The 24,891-nt window shown below is 43.8% G+C and overlaps 9 protein-coding genes across 9 annotated transcripts; 3 read left to right on the forward strand and 6 right to left on the reverse strand.

Annotated features, from left to right (window-relative positions):
* Nucleotides 1-2,302: 2,302 nt before the first annotated feature.
* On the forward strand, nucleotides 2,303-5,851 carry PHALS_05013 (dna polymerase v; the record flags this gene model as incomplete). The annotated part of the gene is made up of 1 exon (XM_024722742.1): nucleotides 2,303-5,851. The coding sequence occupies one exon, from the start codon at nucleotides 2,303-2,305 to the stop codon at nucleotides 5,849-5,851; it is 3,549 nt and encodes a 1,182-aa protein (XP_024573788.1).
* Nucleotides 5,852-6,140: 289 nt separating this feature from the next.
* On the reverse strand, nucleotides 6,141-6,504 carry PHALS_05014 (protein transport protein sec61 subunit beta-like; the record flags this gene model as incomplete). The annotated part of the gene is made up of 2 exons (XM_024722743.1): nucleotides 6,141-6,422; nucleotides 6,502-6,504. The coding sequence occupies 2 exons, from the start codon at nucleotides 6,502-6,504 to the stop codon at nucleotides 6,141-6,143; spliced, it is 285 nt and encodes a 94-aa protein (XP_024573789.1).
* A 153-nt stretch (nucleotides 6,505-6,657) lies between these two features.
* Nucleotides 6,658-7,862, reverse strand: PHALS_05015 (uncharacterized protein; the record flags this gene model as incomplete). Its single annotated transcript, XM_024722744.1, has 5 exons — nucleotides 6,658-7,291; nucleotides 7,354-7,419; nucleotides 7,488-7,553; nucleotides 7,612-7,744; nucleotides 7,811-7,862. 5 exons carry the CDS (start codon nucleotides 7,860-7,862, stop codon nucleotides 6,658-6,660), a joined length of 951 nt encoding a protein of 316 aa, XP_024573790.1.
* Nucleotides 7,863-7,946: 84 nt separating this feature from the next.
* PHALS_05016 (mmp37-like protein) lies at nucleotides 7,947-9,163 on the forward strand (the record flags this gene model as incomplete). The annotated part of the gene is made up of 5 exons (XM_024722745.1): nucleotides 7,947-8,222; nucleotides 8,287-8,412; nucleotides 8,483-8,602; nucleotides 8,659-8,784; nucleotides 8,846-9,163. 5 exons carry the CDS (start codon nucleotides 7,947-7,949, stop codon nucleotides 9,161-9,163), a joined length of 966 nt encoding a protein of 321 aa, XP_024573791.1.
* Nucleotides 9,164-9,186: 23 nt separating this feature from the next.
* On the reverse strand, nucleotides 9,187-10,182 carry PHALS_05017 (Armadillo/beta-catenin-like repeat-containing protein; the record flags this gene model as incomplete). The annotated part of the gene is made up of 1 exon (XM_024722746.1): nucleotides 9,187-10,182. One exon carries the CDS (start codon nucleotides 10,180-10,182, stop codon nucleotides 9,187-9,189), a length of 996 nt encoding a protein of 331 aa, XP_024573792.1.
* Nucleotides 10,183-13,785: 3,603 nt separating this feature from the next.
* PHALS_05018 (uncharacterized protein) lies at nucleotides 13,786-14,236 on the reverse strand (the record flags this gene model as incomplete). The annotated part of the gene is made up of 4 exons (XM_024722747.1): nucleotides 13,786-13,857; nucleotides 13,915-13,971; nucleotides 14,057-14,104; nucleotides 14,201-14,236. The coding sequence occupies 4 exons, from the start codon at nucleotides 14,234-14,236 to the stop codon at nucleotides 13,786-13,788; spliced, it is 213 nt and encodes a 70-aa protein (XP_024573793.1).
* Nucleotides 14,237-20,442: 6,206 nt separating this feature from the next.
* On the reverse strand, nucleotides 20,443-20,716 carry PHALS_05019 (uncharacterized protein; the record flags this gene model as incomplete). The annotated part of the gene is made up of 2 exons (XM_024722749.1): nucleotides 20,443-20,514; nucleotides 20,588-20,716. The coding sequence occupies 2 exons, from the start codon at nucleotides 20,714-20,716 to the stop codon at nucleotides 20,443-20,445; spliced, it is 201 nt and encodes a 66-aa protein (XP_024573794.1).
* Nucleotides 20,717-20,920: 204 nt separating this feature from the next.
* PHALS_05020 (Putative cytochrome C oxidase assembly protein) lies at nucleotides 20,921-21,805 on the reverse strand (the record flags this gene model as incomplete). The annotated part of the gene is made up of 4 exons (XM_024722750.1): nucleotides 20,921-21,030; nucleotides 21,127-21,444; nucleotides 21,512-21,605; nucleotides 21,683-21,805. 4 exons carry the CDS (start codon nucleotides 21,803-21,805, stop codon nucleotides 20,921-20,923), a joined length of 645 nt encoding a protein of 214 aa, XP_024573795.1.
* A 92-nt stretch (nucleotides 21,806-21,897) lies between these two features.
* Nucleotides 21,898-24,834, forward strand: PHALS_05021 (Mitochondrial inheritance and actin cytoskeleton organization protein; the record flags this gene model as incomplete). The annotated part of the gene is made up of 1 exon (XM_024722751.1): nucleotides 21,898-24,834. The coding sequence occupies one exon, from the start codon at nucleotides 21,898-21,900 to the stop codon at nucleotides 24,832-24,834; it is 2,937 nt and encodes a 978-aa protein (XP_024573796.1).
* Nucleotides 24,835-24,891: the final 57 nt, after the last annotated feature.

Consider the following 24,891-nt stretch of genomic DNA (forward strand, 5'->3'; position numbering starts at 1 on the left):
GCACTCCAATTTCCCCGATTCTGACTCGACTGTCGACCTTTTACGCTTGTCTGTTCCCGTACGATATCGCGCTGTAAACGGAACGGTCGAGCTTGTTTCCATTTACAATCACAGCATCAACGCGACCATCAATCGCCAGAAGCAGCGGTTTATGCGCGCTTGGAGACCGGCAAGTTTGAGGACGATGCGACGCATTTTTTGCGCGGCCCCTTGATTACGCCGCTTGATCCACATCTCCACCGCTTCACGCTGACTTGTACTACGATCCGAGTCCTTCCAGCTGCCTAAGCTGCCCGGTGTTGTTTATGTATGGCAAATACATCACGACATAAAGCGCGTGTGCACCGGTTTGCTTCGACGAAATAAACGACTAGACTACGTGCCGAAATCTGAGGTGTTTGCAACCGCTACTACGGCTTGTTCATGAGTTTTTTTTATCAAGGCAGGCTGTGACCACCTCGTGCACAGCATGACGCTCAGCTCTGGTACCCCGCTTCTCGGTCTTGGCTACTGGAAGTTTTCGAGATATTTGCTCGATTACCGAAGGGTTATCGTTGCAATCGAGAAGGAAGCCGACCAGATGCGTGACAAACTCCGCTGCGCTGAATAAAGCTGCTGCTCGAAACTGTATGTCGTCAAACGAAGGCGACTGCAAGCTCTTCGACGAAGCCATGCGACACTACAAGGAGACGGTCTTGCAAACGTTCCAGAATCATCAAGATATTGCGCTCGACTTCCACGTAGCCAGCTCCGAGCGTTCGCCGTCGCACTTCTTCCATCTGCTGGACACGAGCAAGCGCAAGATCTTTGTCGAAGAAGTCGGGACATTAGATGCAAGTGTCTCGACGAATCGCACGAGACCTCGCCACGCTTTCTGGATCACAGTGGGTCAGGGATGGATTACCCAGGCATTCAGTTTGAAACAGTTTTACCACCAGACGAAGTCATACAGCGAATGCTTCTCGACTCGATCACACGCTTAGACTCGAAGGGCGATCGCTTGCTACTCGACGCAGACTTGATTGACGCGAGTTGGGCAGGCGCAATCCAGCACATGAAGGCATCATCGGCACCAGCCATGATGGCTCGACCACAAGATTCTACCATGCAGCCTCGGACGTCTTTGGCAACTGGCTAGCAACTATCTATAATGACCAGCTTTCTCGTGGTAAGCTCGCTGATATCATCGTAAGCCGGCTGTCGTGTTGCTGCATAGGAAAGCTGTATCAGAAAATTACTGGCCGATACCATCATGTCCGTCAACGTGAAGGCGGTGTTGGAGGCGCTGATGTGTCGCATGATAATTGCGACTTGATCCATGCCGACCAGAAAAGATTTGTCACGGTGTGGTACGTCGTCAAAATCCCCGTGAGTTCCTAACAAAAGCATCACACTCAATGTTTTGACTCGCTTTCAATCTAGTCAGCAGCAAGCAGACTGATGCACACTTTTGTAGAAATTGATTCTGTTTTATGATGATGTTGCGGTTCATCTTTCTCTTAGTCAGGTTATGTAATCTAGGTGCGACAATCTATAATTCAAGTCGTATCAGGAGGAGAATCGCTTCATGATAGCTGTTTGCTGATCTTTCGTCTGTACTACTGGCTCCTGTGGTAACCAAGAAAGCTAGAGCTTTGTCCGAGCGAGCATGTCCTCTCGCGTACTCCAGCGTTATCTCGATACATAATAGTGACAATTTACAAGCTACTGTACAATCTCTTCTAGTTGAGCATCCTTTGATTCTACATTTTCTGTCGCTGCTGCGCCACTGCCTGAGTTGATAACGATTCCAATCGGAGACTTTTCTACGCTGACATCTTCCAGCTCTCATAAAACTATTGCGCGTGGTAGATTAGTTGGCGAGTATAATGGTAGGATTTTTTGGTTTCTTCGCATCTTCAGGGATGCATTATCTATTCTTAATAGCAGCTTAAAAAAATTAACGAGTAAGTATTGTCGTGAATCGTTCAGGTTGTCAATTAATGCCCTCTTGAAGACCCTTTACTTTTTGCTGAAACCACGTCTTGCTCCACCACGATCGAAGAGTATTGCTATTGCTCAATCAGTGCATCAAGACTATTAAATATCTAGAACTCGATTTGTTAGAAAGCGGTACTACTCTTTCTATCTACACTCGGAGGCGCACAATTCAGCGTCATCCTTATCTGCTCAAACTCAAAAAAATATCAACTAATTTTCATGCAAAATGCTATATATAATATTTTAGAGAATATCAATCCTTAGCTGCTAATTAATACCTTCGCACTACCTACAACCAGCCATTCATAATTGCTCTATAGACATGGCTGGGAAGCAGCAAGATGGCAATGACTCATTGACTTCCCACAAGGGCGACTTTCTGAAGCTCTTTTATACGTTAGCAGAAAGTGAACGAAACGTACGTACGCAGGCAGCATTGCAGCTCATTTCATACTTGCAGAGCAGTGATAAGCAAGAGACTGAGGTGCAATATACACTAAAGCGGCTCGTGCGCGGTCTGGCGTCGTCACGTGATGCTGCTCGCCAGGGTTTTAGTGCAGCACTTAGTGCTCTCCTCACTGTCTTTTCATTACAGCTTGATTTACAAACCACATACGATTTGCTATGTGAGGCGATGGAAGTGCACTCGTCAATGAAACCAATGGAACAGCGTGAACACATGTTTGGGCGTCTATTTGGCCTATTAGCATTGCACCGTTCCGGTCGCTTGCCAACTAATTTGCCTCTTCTTGTAACAATAATAAAGGAATTGCTGGAAATGGCTACTTTTAAGCGTTGGTTCCGCGAGGCATGTTATGACGCGGTGCTGACGCTGCTAGTTGATGTTCCAATTAAGGAGTTTATGACGGAATTAGTCGCACCGATTCACAAAGCTCTGGAAGTTAAGCCTGTCAAAATTAATAAGGAAGATCGAAGTGAGATCTGGAATGCTGATCAAGTCCTGCTGGCTGTTGGTGTTCAGCGCTATATGCAAATGACAGGCCTTGACCAAGATGAAGAACAGATGAAACTATTGCCGATTGATTTTAAGGCTCGAAACGCAGTAGAACGACGCAATGTACATGTTTTAGCACAACCATTGAGAGGAACATCGGGGTGCTACCCGAGAGTACACTTGGCGTGGATTAGAGTGTTTGATCAAGTGTTGAATATGGATGAGGGTGTATCGATTGAAATTGACGAAGAATATGTAAAGGAAGCTTGGACTGTCCTGGTTGAAAACTCGCTTGTTGGTAGTAGCAGTGTTGAAGACAACGCTCCTACTAGTCATGAACGTCAGGGTCTCGCATTTAAATTGTTTGAGCTTCTGGTTTTGAAGCTTCCAACGTCTATTCTAAGTACTATCCTAACTCCACGTTTTGTCAAGTGCCTTTACAACAACAGTGTTTTGAAACGAAATTATTTGTATGAAGCTGCGCGTCATTGTCTCAAAACCTTTGCCAAGTGTGCACCAGGCGAATTTTTCCACTTTATTCGCGAGCAATTTACATCGCCTCTATCGAAATTAGTGAGCTCGACTTCATTTGATAGCGATGACGAAGATGAAGAGCCTATGAAAAAGCAGAAACGAAGTGCTGAAGGCTTCGATGCGTTGCTTGAATTAGAGGAAAAGAGAGAGCGCGAGGAAGCAATGAAGCGACGTACTGATCGAGCTCGTGTGTGGGCAGTGGATTTAATGGTTACTGCTCTGTTAGAGCTATTAAATATGAAGGGTGACGCGAATGGAAAAACCGCTCACGTGCAAGACGATGTTTTTCGGTTTTTGGTGTTCCATTCATTCTTTACACTGTCAAGCGAGACGGAAATAAAGAAGAAGAGTAAGAAGGCAAAGAAGAAGAAAATCTCTGAATTGGATGATGTCGCTCAGAATGCAGCTGCTATCACGCCTGGTCTTTCAAAATCCGTAGTAAATTACATCAAAATGCGATTGTATGCCCTTTTAAGTTTGGGTCTGACAGGTGCGGATGGTGCTCGTCCCAGCGCAAGTGTGCTGAGCCGGATCTTCGCTTTTGCACAAGAAATGCAACATTCCTGTGGGATTATGATGTTGCGTGAACCTCTTAGTAAAGAAACCTCAGCGCAGTTGAGTAAACTTGTCAACTGTGTTGATGCGCTACGATGCAAGGAAATGAAGAAGGTAGAAGAGGAAGAGAAGACTGCACAGACAGCAGTACGTCGACCTCTCTGCGAAGCGTTTCTCTTACTGTTCATGAGCACTGGCCTTCAGCTCTTGGACGCCGAACAGCGCAAAGATGCTTTAGTTGTCGCAAGTGATTTAGAAAGTTGCTACGCACAGCTTGAAGCATCAAAGGAAAAGTCTTCGTTGAAAAAAAAGAACAAGAAAAATGCGAAAACGGAAGAGATCGAAATGGAATCCGTAGTGGTACTGACCGATCTCCTGTTGAGTCTGCTGTCGCAAAATTCAAGTGCACTGCGTGAGATCGTGTCGCAAGCTTTTCGGTCGCTTGTACCATTATTGAACAGCAAATGCCTTACGACTATGATCAATGTACTGCAGCCACCGTCTGAAGAAGGTATTGAGGAGGACGACGACGAGTTCGCGCCTATCACTCCTGGAGAGGACGAAGAAGAAGAGGAAGAAGATGAAGTGATGTTGTCTTCGTCTGATGCTTTGTCAGACGCGCTTCGAAACGATAAGAAACTCTCGGCTCTTCATCAGGAAGATTTGGCACTTGCTGCAATTGTTGGTCAGGTAAAGGTTCGGTCACAGCGAAAGAAGGAGCAAAAGCTTGCCCGCTTACAGACAATGCATTTTCAGCTGCGTGTTGTCGACCTGTTGCAAGTATTTGTCTCTAAGCGTCCAGAACAGACTGAAGCTGCGATCACGAAACACAATACATTGGTGATTTCGCTGATCGTGCCGCTCTTTAGTGCTCTAGCGCGTGTACAGACGGCTGACGAAAAACAGCTCGTACTTCGTGATCGTCTTCTAGCTGTACTACTCAACAAGATCCTTCGTGTGAAAGACAAGATTCCATCGAGTGTTGAAGCTCAGACTGAAGCACTGAATGCTCTTCGTCAGCTTATTGAGCTCATTCGAACCAGACCAATGGACAAAAATTACAGTGGAAAAGTAGCATCAGCTGCCGTCGTGTACCTCGTTCGTGTCATTTGCACAGGTGAAGCGGACGAGGCTGTTCAAGGACTTCTCCGTACTGCAGTTTTGGATGCATTTACAAAAAAACACTCGCGGTTTCCACGTGCAGCGTTTGAGGAATTGGTAAACAAATGCCCAGCCATTGGTGCACGTGTGCTTTTAGAGCCTCTTGCTGCTGTTGCTGCAGCTACAGAAAAGGATAATGCTGATGAGAAAGAGGTGCGACCAGCAGTGGACGAATTCTCGAAGTGTGAAGTCTTTCGACTGTTGACATTCCTGCTTCGTGGCATAACGAAAGTCCATCAAAGTGAAGATGTACCTAAAGCTCAGCAAGATACGATTGAACATGTACAGAAATCGTTTAAAACGGCATTAGTGAGGCAATTTGCTCCTGAAAGTGTGCATCAACTGAAAGCGAAGCGTTTGAAAGTTGTTTTGACGTTTGCACTGCAACTAATCAAGTTTTGGCGCCTTCCAAAGAATCAAAAAGCAACGGAATCGGACGTTCAAGATGTGGTAGCAGCAGTGCAGGCTATGGATACCAAGTCACCAGCTATCAAGAGTCTGATGAAGAATGTATTGATAGCTGCAGGTGTTCCATTCGTGACCCAAAATAGTATTCAGGCAGATCTAAAGGTAGCAAATGGTGAAAATCTTGAAAAGAAGATCAGTAAAAGTTCCAAGGAAACGCACAAGAAGAAGCGCAAGCGCTCAATTGGTGAAATGGTCTAAATATACGATAGACAATTGGTTTCAAAGCGTCGATTGTACCATTTTGCGTTCACCTTCCGCCAGGATGATATCATATTTAAAATCTTAAGAAAGGTTCAACCTTTCATCTGCAAATGACACCAACACTTCGAACACTTCCTTGCATCACTCTCTGTAAGCTCCAATGCTTAAAAATTGCACACAAGCTCCTATCCTAAAATATAGTACACCACTTTTGACCGAAGTAGTTTGACAACGTTTCTGGCGGTGTATCTCAAGTGCTTTACTCTTGTCAATAGCAGTGAATGCTCTATCCACGAAACTTGCCCCAGACGTGTAGTAGTACGACAAAACCCACAAACATGAGGCAGCTCACCAATACCGCTGTCGGACCAATCTTTAGGCCCGGAGAGTCGTCCGTATAGAAACGCAATATTCCAGCTGAGCTTCCACCCATTCCTCGGCCTGTGTTTTGTCCAGAGCGAGCCGAAGCTACTGGGCGTCGGTTGCGCAAGCCGCTAGCTGCTGCACCTTCAGCGGACGCAGTTGGAGCGGGTTTTTTGCCTGTTAACGCACCATTCGATCCTGCAGCCTGTGAAGTTGTTATTGAAATAGAAAGGTATGATGAGAGACGAGCAATACGAGTGAAAAGATATCCATTCGAGTCTTACCATTGTTGTGTTTCTTTTACTGTTAATTTGTCTACTGCCGTCGCTCCGAGAGTGCCACGTATCATTTTAAGTATTGGATAATTCAAATATATGTTAAGTACGAAATTTAAAATGAATCTGCGACGTGTGAGATCTCTTACCAATGATACACTTACTTTAAAGGTCCCAATATGCTACGCCTTGGTCTTGCGTTTGATTTGTAGAAAGAGATTGCACCTGTTGTTGTTGCTGCTTTATTTGAGATTTTCGGTTTAAGATGTTTTTGTTTTTCTTCTTGCGATAGCGTTCGTACAGCGTGCGTGGCGCGAGTGTGCTCATAAGTCCAGCACAAGCTATTGACAGCGAAATTGCTGCGAAAAGTAAAAAGTTTGAACGACGTGGGCTATCAGCTTCCATTAGTTCCGGAACGGATGAAGACGGAGGGATTCTATTTAAGTCGCTAGTATTGCAGTCCCCTTTAATTCCAAACTTCGCGTCAAACACATTGTCTGGAAGCACACATAACAATGTGTCCTGCACGTATCGAAACAGTGCTTCGCTATCAGAGCATACCAAGCTAGTCGTCTTTGAAACGTTAAATGTCTCAAGACTTTCAAACAAGATTGCGTCGGTTTGCCGTACTTCAAATTCCGTCAGCTTAACGGTTGACGTAATCGAAAGCATTTTCAAAGAGCGAGGAAAAACGACGCCACTAATGAATGCGATTGGATTACGAAGCATAGTGAGTGTCGTAATTGTATCCGAGAAGGTGAATTTGTATAAGCTCGTCAGTTTTCCATTAGATACGTTACTGCATTATGAATGATTCTTAGGAAGAAATTGTTGTATCAAAAGTAAACTAGAGGCACTTACAGCTTCGAAAGATTTTTCGGAAACGAGAAATTTTGAAAAGCTGTAAACGTATTCTCAGATAAATCACTGGTAATCAAGCAAAGAAGAAGTCATTTCAATTCTAATCTACATTAAACAAGAAAATACGAACGTACACCGTTTGAACTGTCGTTGGAAGAACAACATTTTCTAATTGAGATATGTTGTTGTTTGTGAGATTACTATCATAATCACATGTTCTTAGACCGACATGCACCATTCAAATGCAAATCCACTTACACATGAATAACAGACGGTAGACTCTGAACGTAAACGATGTCCTTATTACTAAGGTCCAACTGCGTCATTCCGTCACCAGTTTCAAAACCTCTTACGATTTCCGTGCTGCAGTTTGCATACTCAATCTCAACAGCTGCAATTGTACTTAACATTGTGTAGTTTGACACTGTTCCAGCAGAAGTATTGCACTGAGTTATACTTTCAACTTCACCATATGCTAATGCCGCCACCCACGCCGCAGCTCGCCGCATTCCTATAATTACCTTATCATAGCTGACGACTTGTCAGAATTTATATATATATTCAGAAATGTTCAATAACTTCCAATGGCTAGTATGAATCTGGCGGCAGCGCTAACGGAAGCAGTGGATGCGTCTTTCCCGCATGTGGCCTTTGCTATGGCATATGGCTCAAGCGTTTTTCAACAAAAGAATCACAATGCTAGTGCTTCTATGATTGATTTAGTATTCGCCGTCGATGATGCACAAGATTGGCACAAACAAAACATTGAGCGTAATCCCAAGCATTACTCTATGCTTCGGTATCTAGGTGCAGCCAATATTGCTGCTTTTCAAGAGAATTTCGGCGCTGGTTTGTATTATAATACGCTTGTATGTATAATGAATTGTTTTGTTTACTACTAGTGAGCGATAACAATGTCGTTGACCTGCATAGGTTCCATTGACGGGTAAATTGCTGGGTACACGCCTTGTCAAGTATGGCGTCATAAGTTCTCAGGCATTGTGCCAGGACTTGCAATCGTGGAAGACGTTGTATCTTAGTGGTAGAATGCACAAACCTGTACGTTTGTAATGTATGATGTATCCTCGAGCTTACGATTTTCAAGAACTTATGACTGAAGTTGCTGTAGGTCAGTATTCTTGTGACAAATGAGTTGATTAAAACGGCAAGCTCGATAAATCTATCGCATGCACTTAACTATGCATTGTTGTGCTTACCCGAGAAATTCTCAGAACACGATCTATACATGGTGAGGATGTATATAAGGGTCAACGTGAAATTATTATCTTAACTTTATGTAAATAGAAAATTGCAGGAATTTCATATTTGGGTGATTTTCGAATGGTATTTGGTGAAAATCCTAAAAAAGTGCGCAATATTGTGGACGGCAATCTACAAATGTTTCAGAAACTATATCAGCACCACATTCGAGTAAGAAAAATGATTTGATTAATGCTTTACTGATGGCTTAATGAGTGTGATGTCACTATAGAATTCTCCGTTTATCATGCGTTCAATCACTGACAGTAACACTTTGCTTGCTCATAACAGTGATTTAAAAGTTAGACAAACAATATTGGACGCACTTCCATCTAATGTGCTCGAGCGTCTAGCAATTAAATCGCGCAAGAGAAGAGGAATTGACTCTCGGACTATCACTAAAAAGCAATTGCAACGTGTCATTGCATCTATTGTATTCCGTTCAAGTCGCTCGCAAAGTATTAAGGGTATCGCTACCGCTGGCTGTTTCAAATCCATTGTCTATGTTTCTCAAAAGCTTAAACGTACCTACTTTAATCACTTGAAATGAATACAAAAGGTCTATTTCTATTCTCAGTTATCAGTTAATAGTTTTATCAAGTGTTGCACTCGGTCTTTGGTCTCTTGTGCTATCTCCTTGTCCTCACCCTCAAGTGCTTCAATCTGCTCGATACACTCTTTGCATTTCGCAATGAGACCATACTCGGATTTCTTACATTTTGCTACATAGTCAGGACCAACCAGAGCAAACTCTGCCAATCCTTCCACGGCGCTCTCGCACAAATCAATATCCTTAAGATTAATAAACGCTGCAACGGACTGGACAAAAAAATCCATTTGTAACACTTGATCTGCTGTAGCGCGATTGTTGCGCATCAAATAGCGCAAAAAGAACAATGATTTACGTTGGAGCCGGATATCCGTGGCATTTTCGAGATTCTGACGCAAAAGATCAAGGCCTTTGCAGATTTCTCCAAGAAATCTCTTCTCTGCGGCATTATGGTGACGGACGAGACATGAAATGGCAAGCAGAGCTTTGACACGGCACGTCATATCGTTATCCTCGCGAGCTAAAGTGCACAGCACTTCTAATAGACCAAAGTCTACAGCTGCATCCTGACAAATTGGATTATTTTGGACTACAATGGAGCATACCTCGGCTGCTAATGCGCGAGACGAAGCTTGAGTGTATTTTTGAATGACATTTGTCATTACGCGTAAACCACCCATCTTAACGAAATTCTGAGCATTGTCAATTTGATCGATACGCGTTAGCAGCTCCTCAAGCAACGTGTCTTTATACTGATCTAATTCCTCGGGTGATGAATCATCACTATCAGTAGCGACAGTGCCGTCCGCGGCAGCAAACACAAGACGCGGGTCCTCGCCCTCCATTATACGCAATATATCTTTGATACGCTCGGTCTCGTCAATCACGCCTTCGTTCATGACCATTTCTAAGAAACGGCGTTTATCCTCCGAGATTGGTGTAGCGACACTCGGCGTTGTGCCATCTGTATGCTTCATCGTCCACTTCATAAGAGCTTGCCATTTCGCTTGGTCAGTCATTTTTCTCTTGTCTATCACCGATGAAATTTTGGTTCAGGCTTTAGAAAAATCCAGAATTAAATTACCAATTTTGTGTTGTATAACTTTGATAATATAAATTTTATTCTCGAAGTTTATTCGATATTTGCACGGCCAGACCATCATATATTTGTATTGTGGTTTGTGTAACATTCTAACAAAACAAAGCACAGACACGTGACTATCGAGAAAGTTCTAGTCTCGACTATTGGCAAAGAGCCAACTTGGCCGAGGTATTTACGGAGGGGCCGCGAGTGGTTTGTCTGGACACGATGAGGCATTTTCACAGCTCTATCAAAGAAATTCGTGCATGTTTCTAAATAACGATTGAAGTCGTCCGTCACAGAGGCTACGTTCGACTCGGCGGCTTGTTGAGCCTTGTACTTAATCGATCATAATGAGAGAGGTGCTCCCAGAGTGATTGAAGTTCGTAGGATTTACAATCACAGAAAATTGGATCTTGAGACAAGCCTCGATGTCTATGACCACAGCGAGGCATCCATTCTGGCGGGGAAAGGGGTACGGAGATTTAGACCCGGACATGGCCTACGTAGCTATTACACTATCGCTCCTCGGACTAAGATCGACCAAGCAGGCGTAGAGCTAAAACGTTTTCTGTGCAAAGAGCGCAACAACCCCGTTACATTTCTCTATCGCAATCTTACCCACAACATCTTGTGTGACCCACACCCTTCATACCAGGACACGTGAAACCCCGTGACACTTGTGCTCTCTTCTCTCTTGGCTGCGAGGTATGAAAGGTTAAGTTTCCACGTAGAGTCGCTTGAACGAACCTCTCACAATGTGATGTTGAGTCTCGCACAGCCCACCGAGGAGAAACTTAATTTTATTTCACGTTGTGGGAGTTGTGGTCAATAGAATGTAGCCCTAAAGGCTCTTATAGGGGGTGAGACGCACTGTATTGGATTGCTGCGTGTCAATATTAACGTCCTTCTTGATGGAGTCATGGAAGGTATGGATAGCTGTTAAAGTGTCGCGAAGAATTTTGTTTATTGCGCGCCTGTAAGAAAGTGACAACAAGCAGAAGCATTGAGGATGCAGAGTATGGATGCGATATTCGTGCGTATTGTAACATTAATACTAGTTAAGTATCGAAGATTCATTTGGTCCATCCTCTATAATTGGCGAACTTTGACAACATAAAATGTTGGTTAGTCCTAATTCTAGATCGAATATACAAATTTATCCTATGTATGGCGTGATTGGAACGTTATGAGCCATTGACTGACTGGTAGTCGAAATTCTGAAGTTTAAAGCGCAGCTCTCGTACTGGTCCTTTGGCGACCTTAGGCAAGTCAAGTAAATCACTTCTGCTACAAAGCAAGCACATTTGAAGCGAGTACTAACATATGGAGGGGCATCATATTGACCAGATTGATTTACAACGATGATGTTGAGTGAGTGCTTCAGCAAATATGGAAGGCAAAAGAAGCAGTGAGCTGCAGTCTCGGGATTCAGAGATTGTATATCTTGGTTCCTATATACTACCTGTGGAACGACAACAACTAGTGACGAAATGTCGCAACTTCAGTGTACAAGCTAGAGTTTTTATGAATCGATTTGATAGAAAGAATATGAGCGATTTGGATCGCGGTTACCAGGGCAAATACTGTGCTTGATCAATCCGCGAATAAAAATTATAGGCTTGGAAGTTATGTAAAATTATACATCCTCACCACGATGATCCCTACTTCCACAGACTCGTAGCGAGTGGTTTCCTAACTTGTGAAAGTGGTGACCAGGAGCACTTGTAGAAAGCCTAACTTTTCTTTTACTATCCTAAATAAGAGTCGTTGGGTATGGATTGTTATATTCAGATGACGTGGAGTCACATCATAGACAGTCAAGTCATCGAGTTGGATCGGTTGCTACCGAATGAGGAGCTAATCATCTTATTTACCATGGATGGTTTATTTAGCGAGGACACCCGTGTAGCCGTAAGCGAAAGGAATGTAACAGCTGGTTTATTTGTGCGGAACAAGAAGTTGATTTTGCGAGAAAACTGTTCTTTCTCAGTGGACGCTAACATTTTGAGCTAATAATGCTATTGGCAAGTGGCAAGATGTGCATGCTGTAATAAACTTAATGAAGCCACCATTTCAGTGTAATCGTCGATTTCAAGATCCATGTGCTGCAAAAAGCATGGTTGGTTACGCTCTGATTGGTGGATTATTCTATCCTATTCGAAGATGATCGTGAGCTGCTCATGAGGGCGGCTATATGATTCTCGCTGCGCTCAACACTCTTGTTGGCGGGAGCTTGCTGACTGTGCCGCAAGGACTAACTCATGCACCAGCTACCCTCAATCGTCTCGTGGCGTAGCTGTTTAGACCAAATCGTGAATCTAGTTTGACGACATGAATATTTGTAGACGTGCAGAGCACCGTTAATCAGATCAATTCGCTCAAAATGTATGCTTACGAGTAGTGAGCTTTAATTTGTACTCTAACATACTGTTTGCCAACATAGAGACGCGAGTCCTTAACTTGGGGGAGCTACGCTGGAAGATATGGTCTGCAAGGACAACCACAAACATCGTGGATCTTTCAGTGCCACTCTAATTAACAACGTTAGGAAGTGGTTTGTTCTGACCATTTACTTGCACAATTGTTGTGCGGCTTATGACTATATGAACACCTTACACCACTCGATATCAAATGGTGCTGGGGCGCCATACACGAGGCAGTTGTTAAGCCGATGTGATGTAGGTCCATGTTTGGTCCGTTTTCTACCCATCCAAATCCGGGTTATTCACTCAAGTCGTCTTTATTTCGTCGGCCTTTGGCTTAGTCTTACCTTTCGCCAAACAGCTGGGTATAATCATGATCCTATTCGCGTTGGACATACTCTGAGAATTTATATCACATGTTCAGGGTACATGAGCTTGTCTCAAAGTCATTTGTAATCTAAACAGACCACACTTCGTTGCGCACGGCGGCATCGCACATTACTCGCAGAAGCATACCTGCTGATAATTTTTTTGAGGTAAAGTATAAACCGAACCGGCTTGTTTTGTGGCGGAAGCGCTTTTGAGGCGCTTAAATTGTAAACTGTTGTTTAGCACGACGCTGTCTTTTCGAATCAACCAGATCAAATGTACGGCGCACGGGTCGGAGGTAACGTGGGTTGCTAACTTTTTGAGCTGTGACAAATAAGAGGTTTTTGAGCTCGGTTGCCGCTTTATCGAAGCGTTCGACTACATTTTTATATACGCTATGCTTGATCCAAGGCTCACAACATCACAACACCCACTCTCTGTGCGGTGGTACCTCATGATGAGATACTGTACAACACAAATGTTTCTTCTCTGGAAAACCACTTTGGTGAGAATCACAATGAGCATTTCGCATTGTTTGCCTAGAATATACAATAGCTTAGTACAAATATGCGTCCGTGTGAATGGAATCAACAGGTAAAACTCTCGCCACATGATCCGATACCATTGCCCCGACTGAACTCCCGGACGATGCTGATAGTCCGATAACATAGGTTTCCCCTTTGGGTTTTAGAAGACGCTTCTGGTACTACCGGCATTGTGGGTTCTGTAACACTTCAAAGGGTTTATTATTCCCGTAACAATCGTGTTGACGTTTCTAAAGGGCCGACCCCCGTGTACTTTAAATATGATCCGAACGCCTTATCAGCGCATGGCAGAAAAATGATATAAAAATAACATTGTCATACAAGTCGTACCCGGTTGAAAAAAAAAACAAACTTGCCATCCATTGCCACAGACCAGATGTTTTTCATCTGCCCCACAGCAATGCGTATTCAGCGCAAAAAGCAATTGTTGTGAGAGTCGGAGCTTGGTCGATGAACGCTTCAAGCGAAATACGTTTCGTCGTTCACTGGAGAAATCAATTTTGCGGCCCGAATTTCCAACCTATACGATACACTTTTTACTCAATATCGTGTAGGATGCTACACGATGTCTGTTTGCCTCCAGGTCTCTAATGTTGTAACTATGTCTATCTCTGACCTGTTTGTGCAAGTTGGCTTTATTTCCTTGTCCCATGAACGATTGCCAGCACACACATCTTGTCATTTGTTCTTGAGTGTCATTATTATGTCCGAAGCTATCTTGACTAGTCCTCAAGTACTTGAGAGATTGCAATCAGTAATACCAAGTGTGTTCTTGAAAAAAATGATGTATCAATTTAACTTTGTGAGCGTTATTCCGTGTCGTTTTGATTTTTTTCACGTGCTGATAATACTGCTCGCCAATACCACCTATTTGCCTGTAAACCAGGTCACGATGAGTGAACGATGACGTATTGAGTAATGTTTTTTTCACCAAGCGGAACAAATATCACTATACTTGTCCCTGATATCATGGCTTGTATTACTGGAAGCCCAACCACGCCTTAATTTATGATCATACTTAAACATTCCTTTGCACATGAATTTTAGGTAATCAGGGTTAAGGCCATTAATTCCATCCTCGGTCACGGGTTAAATCAAGTTTGCAGCGCATACGATACCGCCAAATTTCTTTGTCAATATCCCGCGGCCCAATGACTTAGCCGGTGTGACCACACAGTTTTGTGGCTACACTTAAGCAAGAAGTCAGGAACAGCCAGTATATATACATATAATTAGGTTTTCCGATATAGATTGGAGAACCTATAGATTAAAATATAGGCGGCTTTGCCGCAATAAACGCAGTTACTTTCTAAAGGAAGAGTTAATCGGTCTCGGTTTAAGGTTGTAATTGCTCTTGGAGTAAGTGGATTGCGATCCGCTACACTCGTACTGATTGTAAGCATAGAACGAAGGTCACCGACCTTAATCAAGCTTCCTCTAAGCGAAGAGCCACGGCAGCCCCGCTGCAACAAGAGTCGCCGATACTTGAATAGTTCCACAGATGTAATAACTGCAAGTATCACTGTGCTGTTCACTAGCTAAAAACTACTCTCTTTCTCTCGAAATTAACTGTTCATCACCTATGTCTCCGCCCACCGAATCTCACTGCATGAAAGCTTTTTCACATTCAATGCGACGCCCGCCGCATCCCCTAAGAAGGCATAAAGTACAAGAGGCGTCGGTGTGAGCCACGCTTGTACGGAGACCCATAACTGTCAATATTTCCAAAAGAGCTACTCTCAGGCTTTGGAGATTTAAATCCCTAGACACAATTAGCTAATTCTTCCTCCGTTAATGATTGGGCCAAAAATTTAACCGCTAGCATTTCGTTTGACAGGCGAAATGAGCACATGCGATGCCTGTCGTTTCAACACTTACCGTATACTTAATACTGATTTCCCAGGGAGGTACAGAACGTAAGGGCTCATTTCGGGCGCAACACAGCTTCTAATGTATGACTAAATTAAGGTAGTCAAACCTCTCTCACCCCCGATAGTCTTTTTTCTTTAACTCTGACCTCAACAGACTGACAGTAATAGTTTTTGTCACAGAAGTTAGACGCTTGGGGAAATAATCTCTCCTAAAGAAGCCGATTGTGCTCCCACAGACAACTTTTAAGGCATTTTTGGAGAATTCGTATCAGTGCTTTATCATAGCTGGTGAGCGCGTCCTCGCAAGCAAAGACCGATTCCGGCTCTTCAGCAGCCGATTGGGCAACGCCATCAAGATAAACAAAGCCAAACTAGCGGCAATGTGTCGTTTAGTTTTGAGAACAGAGACGGTACTATAAAGTATATCCTTCTCATCAAGAAAGAGATAGTAATTACTAAATACAAAGCGGTTGTTGTGCGACTCATACAAAGAAACTTTGATTCGGCCGATCCACGTTAGCTCACGCACAGAGATTGATCCGTACGCATCACCCAGATGCCGAATGTATAGTACCACTGGTACCTTGTAATGAATATCTTTTTTCGTAATGGATTATATTTGAAGCTCACTCTAGAGATCATTGGTACTAAATATGATTATCAGTAAAAAAACAATACCCTTTATAATACTTAGAGCAAGACTATAGCCCACGCGTCCCAGGGACCACTCCTTTACAGAGTCTTGATGTCCTCATCGCTCACAGCAATTGCCAAAGACGATTCAACTGTGCAGCTGCTGGGTTGGATTGTTGCGGCTGGCACGAAGGCTACTGCAAGTCAGATTCTAAGGTGGAGATCGAGTTGGACTGCTGCAAAGCGCCTCCCGATACCAATTTTAGCCTCGTGGAAGGTGGTGAACATCTATCACACAATTCAGGTATGGATCATGATAATTGATTTTGGTACTTAACGTTGGTTATTCTGAACGGGTACCGGTGTAGTATGTAAATAAACTGTTATGCCCATTACATCATTTGATGAGTCATAATCTAGAGACAAACTAAGGAGAGTTTCTCTAGCCCGAAATGACCACTTGGAAAACTATCCTAGTTATCATCCAATTTGATGACCCAAGCGCTCAATGCTGCGAAAACAATGTTTGCTAATTCGCCTTTGTCGACCTTGTAGTTCGAAAACTTTGTTTGCATGCTCTGATGGTAAGCACGCGATTTTGCATTTGGTCGAAGCCCCAAGCGCTTTATTTAGAACATCTTATAGAAACTTTATCGAGCTTGACATGCTTTGTCGCCCTCGCGCTGACCTTGCCGCTGTCAGTGACATTGCTTCCGATGAGAATATAGTAAAGCTGTCCCTCGATAAAGTTGTTCTTTGACTTGTTTGCAGGTGACTATATACCGGATCGAATTCGTGCTTTACAGGGATGTTCTGGCTAACCTGGTTCAAGGTGCTAGACAGATATTCTTTAACGACTTTTTTTGCACTGATGAACAGAAGGAACACATTGGTCGTGGGGTGAAAGGATATCACCCGACGTATTTTTAGGAAAAACTGCGGTGCTGAAATTCTTTTACATGTTGGGATTGCGTCAAATCGCAGCACCCGCCTCTTCAAGCTTTTAGACATGAATTGGTTCACCAACATACATCGCATCCCGTCAACAACACCTCAGAGAGTGGTGGGCGAGGGTTGTCAACTAGTGGCGACGTGAGAACATCCTTGGCTCCTGTTTGTAGCACAAAGAATGTCATTTCGGAGCAATTGAGCGTCATGCGTCGAGTGCGCGACATTATGATTAAAAGTTACGATGCGGAAAGCGCACCCCGTAGATTCTATATTTCAAAGAGAATGCGAACACCACCAGAGCTTACTCTAGTCGTATCACGACCCCGCTCTCGCGAGCCATTCAAATGCAAGGCATCTTGCTGAAAACGCCTCCATCATACCCTGCAGCTGGGCTCCCTATAATTAACAACAACTGTCAAAACGTGTTGTGCAGAACGCCGATCGATTCGTTTGCACGACTTCCCGAGCGCATCCAAAAAAATAACTCACATGAGTTGCTTTGATAAGATGATACTCAAAGAGAGAGTGGCCATACGGCTAACTTACTCTGGTAAAGTTTGACCGAATTTGGTGAAGAAGGTTATTCTGCCCGCTTTGATTGATGAAGTGGTCGTATGCATATAAATCGGATACAAGGCAGGGATTTCACCAGAGCCGCAACCAGTATTTGATTGAGTGAAAGAAATACTCCTACTACAAAGACAGTCTGAGATTCTATCTCGGCTAATAATCCGAATAGTTAGCTGCTGACGACTTGGCACACCTTTTGTCTTCATTTCGTCGAGAGACGGAATTGACTAGCGCACCCCTATCACTAGCCAACACTAGCCAATGGGGTCTGGCCTTATACCAAGCTCCAAACTTGGCCGATAGCCTACTTGCGAGTCTATAGAGATGAACCGAGTTACTAACAGTAAGACTAAGAGATGCTGAGCATCCACCTTAATATCTACTTCATGGTGTGTGCTGCAAATAGCCAAACAATAGACGACGTTTTGTCTAAAATGCTGCTAAATTGAGGCTGACACGAAAGTTATCCGACAGGTGACGCGACGTGCCACTTTCACTCAGTGCGCAAATTCAGTCATGTACTAATGTCATATCAAGGAAGAGTACGGATATTTCAATCGCTGCTGATCTAGTAGAGCGTCACTCCTGAAACGTGGCGACCTGAGAAACTCGTACGCACTGTTGAAGCAACTTATACGCATATAATTGCTCTACCTGAGCAGGAAAATTACACGCGTAGGTGCTTAATGGCCACGCTGCTGCGGGGTGAATTCCGATAGGACAATCTGTTCCCAGTGTGAGTTAGTGAGAGAATGTAACGAAATCGTTGTGACTCCTGCACTTGTAGACGAGCATGGCTACCTTGCTGAGCAATGCTTAGTAAGCAGCTGGACCTGGGCGCGATTTGTTCGGAATTGTGGCAGAGCGCAAAGAACGTCTCGCCGGTAGGAGACGGCTTAGCCATATGAGTCTCAGTGTGGGTGAGGTTGATGGATAGTGACTTGGGGAGTTATTGCAGCCGCTGTCTTCGGAAAAATCTTGGTGGCCTCGCCAATTGTAGCTAGGTCATCAGCTGCGAAGGCCGCTCGCCTTTTCTGTATGTCATTCAGCTGCACGCTATGAGACGAATGTGCCGGATTTCAGGTGTCGAACGTACTCGTGAGAGTCAGCGCAAAAATTTGCAAGAAAAAGACGAGCTCCCAGAGTAGTAGCTGCATCTGCGAAAATTATTATAAGCGCATTCTTGGAATCGCTCAAAAAGACTGTGCCCTAGGTAAAGTCTTCTTCTTTGTATACACAGGTTATGATGAACGTACAGAATACGACATTTCCCCTGATTCAGCTCGAAAATCATCAGGCAAGACCTTGAAAGCGCTAGTCAATCTCCGACTAAAGTGTGATCATTCTTCCATCGTTTTTTAAGACCCTTGTATTTTGTACCTAATATCTTTTACGTATGAGATCTAATGGTTTATTCCGGCATGTGTAAGCTTGGAAATAAAGCCTCTTGGGGGTCTAATTGATGCCCTTCATATAGTCTTTGACTTAGTTGTTTTTTGCTGAAAACACAAGTCTATCTCTGAAGCGCAAGTGTGCATGCTAGGCTTGTGACTCTATCGGCTTACCTCTTACATGAAATCGAAGGTGCTCTATGAAAAACTCACTTTATCATGCTGCTTTAACAGCTCAGCCTTATCAAGAAATGACTATTGCACTGACATCGTGGCTGCATTTCTACAATTGAAGCATGAATAATTGGTCTAGCATTTCTGGCACAAAAAGTTTTGCCGAGTGGCGATTTCATAAGGATCTTTTTTAGCACGACTCTATTAGCAACTATACATGTGATATCACAACCATGCAATACGCTAAATGCAGTACTTAATGAAAGCCTCAGCCCTCTAATACCTTCTACCTGGGGTCGAGCTAGAAGGATGACTTTCCCTTTATATGTCCAAGTACTCTGGCCACCAGTGAACAAAATTGTACGCCACCGGGTTAATAATGTTAATTCTTTTTACGATAGGCATATTATTTTGTGTCGCCGCATGGTAAAACGCATGTCATTCGTTGTGATGCCAAGCACAGGCCAACTGATAACATTCACTATCGGAGTTTGCCCGATGACCGCAACTCAAGCTGTCTGCCCCGGCCTCAAAAAGGTAAACACCGGATAAAGCCGCTCTAAGCCATCTCGTTCTTTTGCACCTCCCTCTTTATTAATCATCATACTTCGTCATGGTAATCTGAGTCTCGCTCTGGGTCTGAGGACTATCTCAGACAATCTTGACAAAGCTTTACGCGGACGTAAATCTTAATAAGTGAAAACATCTTGAGCAGCACTGCACGCCATGCCGGTCTCGATGCTTACAAAATAAAGGTCACGTGCTGATATACGAGCAGTCATACGCTTGATGTTCAGCTGATTGGATCTTGATATCTCTTCATATTAATGTCTTCTTAGAGCTGGTCCCGAGTGTATGTTCCGTCCTGAAAAGCAAATGGTCAGGGGGTTACACGTACCCAGAGTGTAACGGAGTTACTTGAAAGGGCGGGTCACACATGTCGGTTTAATCGCACAATGGTGTTGCTACACCGTAACAAGAAGCCACTACATGGCAGGACTGCCAAAAGCTATGCATATTAATTAGGTTTTACTATTTTATCTCGAATTCCTAAGGCTCTAAATATAGGCGACTTTGCCGCAAATACAACAACTAAATACAGTTTCAATTTTGAGCAGGAGAGCGTCTTACATTGGTTTATGCTTTGAGATACTCTGGAGATAGCGGATTGCGATCCGCTACACTCGTACTGGTTCTTGTATAGAACGTAAGGTTAACAAATCGTCGCGCTAGCTCTCCACTTCTTAAATATATAGGAGCGTTTTCCGTCAGAGCACCCCATCCGGCTTGTCATCTTTTGTCACGGGATTATTTTCCTTGCCAAAGTATGCTGGAGCTTCCTGATGGCATAAGTGAAAACTTTGCGCACAACCTACAAGGATCGTCGACTCGATATGAAAGAGGTTGTGGGACCTGACAAAGAGGGCAGTTTAAACAAGATTTGCTGCGCGATCGTTCTGTCGCGAAAAGAGAGGCAAAGCCATCACTGATGATAGTTTGCAAGATGTTGGACTCCGCGCAGTTTGAATGCTTGTCATGCATAGCGCACTACTGGGTACGTCACATGTCGAGCGAGTTGGAATAGCGAGTGGAGTGGGAGTTGACATGCCTTGCCGCTCGCAATGCAGGCGGCGACCTGCTCATACAAGAGTAGAATTTATAGGATGAAGAACGCACGCTATTGTTTTCGAGAAATAATAATTTCATATTATTGCGTAATAATTCCAGCTCATGATCAATGTTTTCTCAAAAATACGATTTTATCTTTGCGACAATGTCATCCACCCGGGCATTTTGAGTAAAAAAATCAAGGAAGTCTCCATCCGGACCAACAAGATACATCACAATCGAGTGGTCTACAAGGTAATCATCATCGTCATCTTCATTTTCATCAGCCTTAGAAAAGTAGACACGATATGATTTCGCTATATCTGCCACCTGATCACGCGTACCAGTGAGCATTTTCATCTTCGGATGAAAATCTGCTTTGTAAAGTTGCATTTGTGCGATAGTGTCACGTTTAGGATCCACTGTAACAAACAATGGCACAACCTCCGGCAAAGTTTTGTCTGTCTCGAGCTTGTCGAGAACGTTCCCAATACGCACTAACTCATTCGGGCAAATATCGGGACAGTGCGTAAAGCCAAAGTATAACAGTGTATACTTGCCACGAAACGACGCGTCTGTCACTGCACGTCTTGTATCACAGTCTACGAGTGTCCATGGTCCTCCTAACAGCGGCTTTCCCACAGAAGTCACCTTAGATGTTGCTGTAAGCAGCAAACAGGAGCGTAAGTAAGTGCAGTAACCTTCAAAATAACCGCTAGATAAACACACTTTGAGTCTGTAAACGATCCTTTTCTGAAAAGTAATAGTAGACGGCACCACTGCCAACGACACCAGCTAATGCAAGTCCACTCCAAGTGATTGGCTACAAACATGGCAACATTGTTAATTAACAACACAAATTGGAGTAAATTTCATTTCACTGCAGAACTAATGACTCACTCCAAACTTCTCAGTGCGTCTTCTTGGTACCGGCGCGTCCGAAAATCTGCGATATGTCGCTTGTAATCCCGCCGTCTGCCTGGAACGCACCATCTTCATGAATTTCATCATTTGGCTTGCCATTGTGATTATCAAATGTTTAAAAATTATGTTTATATAATTTTGGCGAATCATAATCGCCAGTTGATTGGCGGAGGTTGGCTCAGTACCGAAACATGTCGGATAATGCGTGGCTTATGGCTCGCTATGTGCGGCCTATCTATCAAGCAATTGATGATCACCAATACAAGAATGCCATTAAACTCTGCTCACACAAACGTGTGGCACATTTAGACATCGTGCAGGTGCTCAAAGCGCATTCGCTGGAACGTACGGGTCGCGTGGAGGAAGCTTTGAACATATGTCGCTATCTTCAGCTTAAGCAGCCTACTGACGAGACATTGCTTAATACTATGAACTTGGTCTTTAAGTTAGCCGGATGCGAGCATGAGATGCTTCCAACTTTTGAACATGCCTGCGCTGTGAGTAATCCACCAAATGAAGAACTCTTCTTGTCGCTGTTCGTGAGTTATGCACGTTGCAGCGCCTTCCTTAAGCAGCAGCAGACGGCGCTGAAAATGTTCAAAGCTTTTGGAAAAATTAAATACGTTTGCTGGGCAGCACTTAGCATGATGCTGCAGGTGGAGCATGGTGGTGCACCAGCGCGTATGCTAGCGCTGGCCGAGAAGATGCTGATCAAGACGCTGAGAGAAACAAAATCGGATGATGGTGAAGCGTTGCAATTAGTAGTTTTGATTATGCAGCTGCAAGGGAATGATGATGGTGCATTGGAAACGTTTGACGAGCTCGTACGAGTGGACGATAGCAAGGATAAGAAGATAGTGACACTTGGACGTGCTGCAGAAGGTGAAGGAGAATATGACGAAGAAATTGAGTTGGGATGTATGCAGACTATTGATAAATTGTCGCTAGAGGCAACACTTGCAAAAAATGTGAAGAATTGGAAACGATGTGCGGCGGTAAATCGAAAGCTTTTAGAGGAATTTAATGCGGATGACTGGACTTTTTTGAAGGACTACATCGCTGCTCGATTTATAGAAAAGTCTGACTGCAATATGGACGAGCTGTTGACACTTCGAGAAGAACTGACAGAGTTCTTACATGATCTAGCGTCTACACCAGGAAACGATCGCATACGAGGTCCTGCTCTCGCTCAAATTCATGTCAATTGCGAGATTTTAAAGAGGTTGGATGCAGAAGATGCGGCTATTTCAACGGCTGAGATGAATCTGCAAGAGAATATCGTTGCCTATGCGGATAGATTTCACTTCAAGACGTGCTGTTTTACTGATTTGAAACAATACTTTACTCTGTATTTGAACGAGAGCTCGACTTTCTCATCACATGCTAAATCAAATTTAATTACTTACTTTGTGAAGATGTCGACGGAGTCTGCGCATTCGCTAAAGCTCAAGCCGACAGGCAATGATGTGGATGATGAAGTTACTCGTAAAATTGGACAAGCTAGTCTAAGCAAGCGTCTACTTGCACTCAAGTCGCTTCGCTTTCTGGGCTTCTACGACAACGTGGAGCACTTTTCTGTTGTTAGTTTGGATCACTTGGTAAAGGAGCTTGAAGATGAATATGAAGCAACGAACTGGCTTAACGTTGGTAGCGCCGGTGGCCAGCGAGAGGTGCAGCTTACAGATGACTTATTGCTGCTTGCTGCACATACGCTGCTTGATATTTATCAGCGCTCAAGCGGTCATCGATCGTACTTGGAGCGAGCTGCAGGACTACTCGAGTATGGATTGGAAAAGAGTGCATATAATTTCCAGATGAAGCTTCTCTTATCTCGTGTGTACGGCTATTTGGGTGCTGCAAAAGCAATGTTGAGCCGTCATGCGGAACTAGATATTAAGTATGTGCAATTGGACTCCTTGTCATTTTTGGTCTTGGATAAACTGCTCGGCCTGTGTTACTATCCCGAAGCACAGAAGCTGACAAACCGAATTCTATCCTTGCACAATAGCACGGCGAAGGACACACCTGAGTATATTGCTCGTGCGTATCGACTTGGCGTATATTCCAAGGTGGTGGATATGTCTACCTTTCTTCACAAGCGCATGAAAAAGTCTCATACACTAGCTATAAGCAAAGGTGAGACGCTGCGCTTCGAGCTGCTCGACGCTCTTGCTTTAGGACCTTCAAAATTGTTCGAGGTCGTGACATCTTCGAATTTCGATGCGCAAGTGACTGACCTAGAAAATATGCTTGCGCTTGATGGCGCTGAATTGTCGTATAATCAGCATCGTGAGGTCATCGTAGACTGGACTGCACAACCACGAATCCCGACAGGTGCCTTCTTTGCTCAAGACGATGCACCTCTAGTGGAATATGATTGCTCCGCTGATGCCTCGTCTTCTTTGCTATGGCTCAAACTCCGCTTGCTGGTGCCAAAGCTGCTCAAAAATCTTGCAGACGACGACCACACCACTTTATTTGATCTGAAAAATGAGTACGACGACATAGTAACTAAACTTCACCTCATTGCGTCGGAAAACCAAAAACCTCAGCTTCATGAGAAGCTCTGGCAATGGAGTTCCGCTACAATCGCGACATCTGTGCAATTGGTGAACAGTCTGAGTAACAATATAGAAGAGCAAACGGATTTATCTCCAGCAGTGATGGAACTCGAGCGTGACTTTATTGCGATAGTGGAGCAACTAAAAGCAAATATGGTCTTTAGTGCTGAGACCACACGTGATTTAGTGACGTTTTCGCCGTATGCTGTATCCACAATGTCGTCGTTACTGCTTGACACAGGTCTCACCTCACTATGTGTACTGGCACTTACGCAGCGTATGCTGATGAAAGCAAAAACGAAGAAGAGTGAGCAACTTTCAGCTTCATTCACTGCACTACGCAACCTTTTCAAGCAAATGAACGAATCTTTTACGTCATTACAGACGTGCATTACCGAAATTCAAATCACATCGCCAATCTTATCAAAGATTTCGTCTTCGCTAAAAGATCAGGCCATGCAGAAGGCGTCTATGAACGTATTGAAATCGCAACAATCACTTCAAAAACGACTGATTGACTTGCTTAAAGTTCGTTGCGCTAGTATTCGCACTATTTTGCACAAGTAACATTTATAAGATAGAGGGTTCCATTTGTGCTTTTGTCTACATCTTTTCTTATTTAAT

Source organism: Plasmopara halstedii (assembly GCF_900000015.1).
Source record: "Plasmopara halstedii genome assembly, contig: Scaffold_287, whole genome shotgun sequence".
NCBI classification, from domain to species: Eukaryota; Oomycota; class Peronosporomycetes; order Peronosporales; family Peronosporaceae; genus Plasmopara; species Plasmopara halstedii.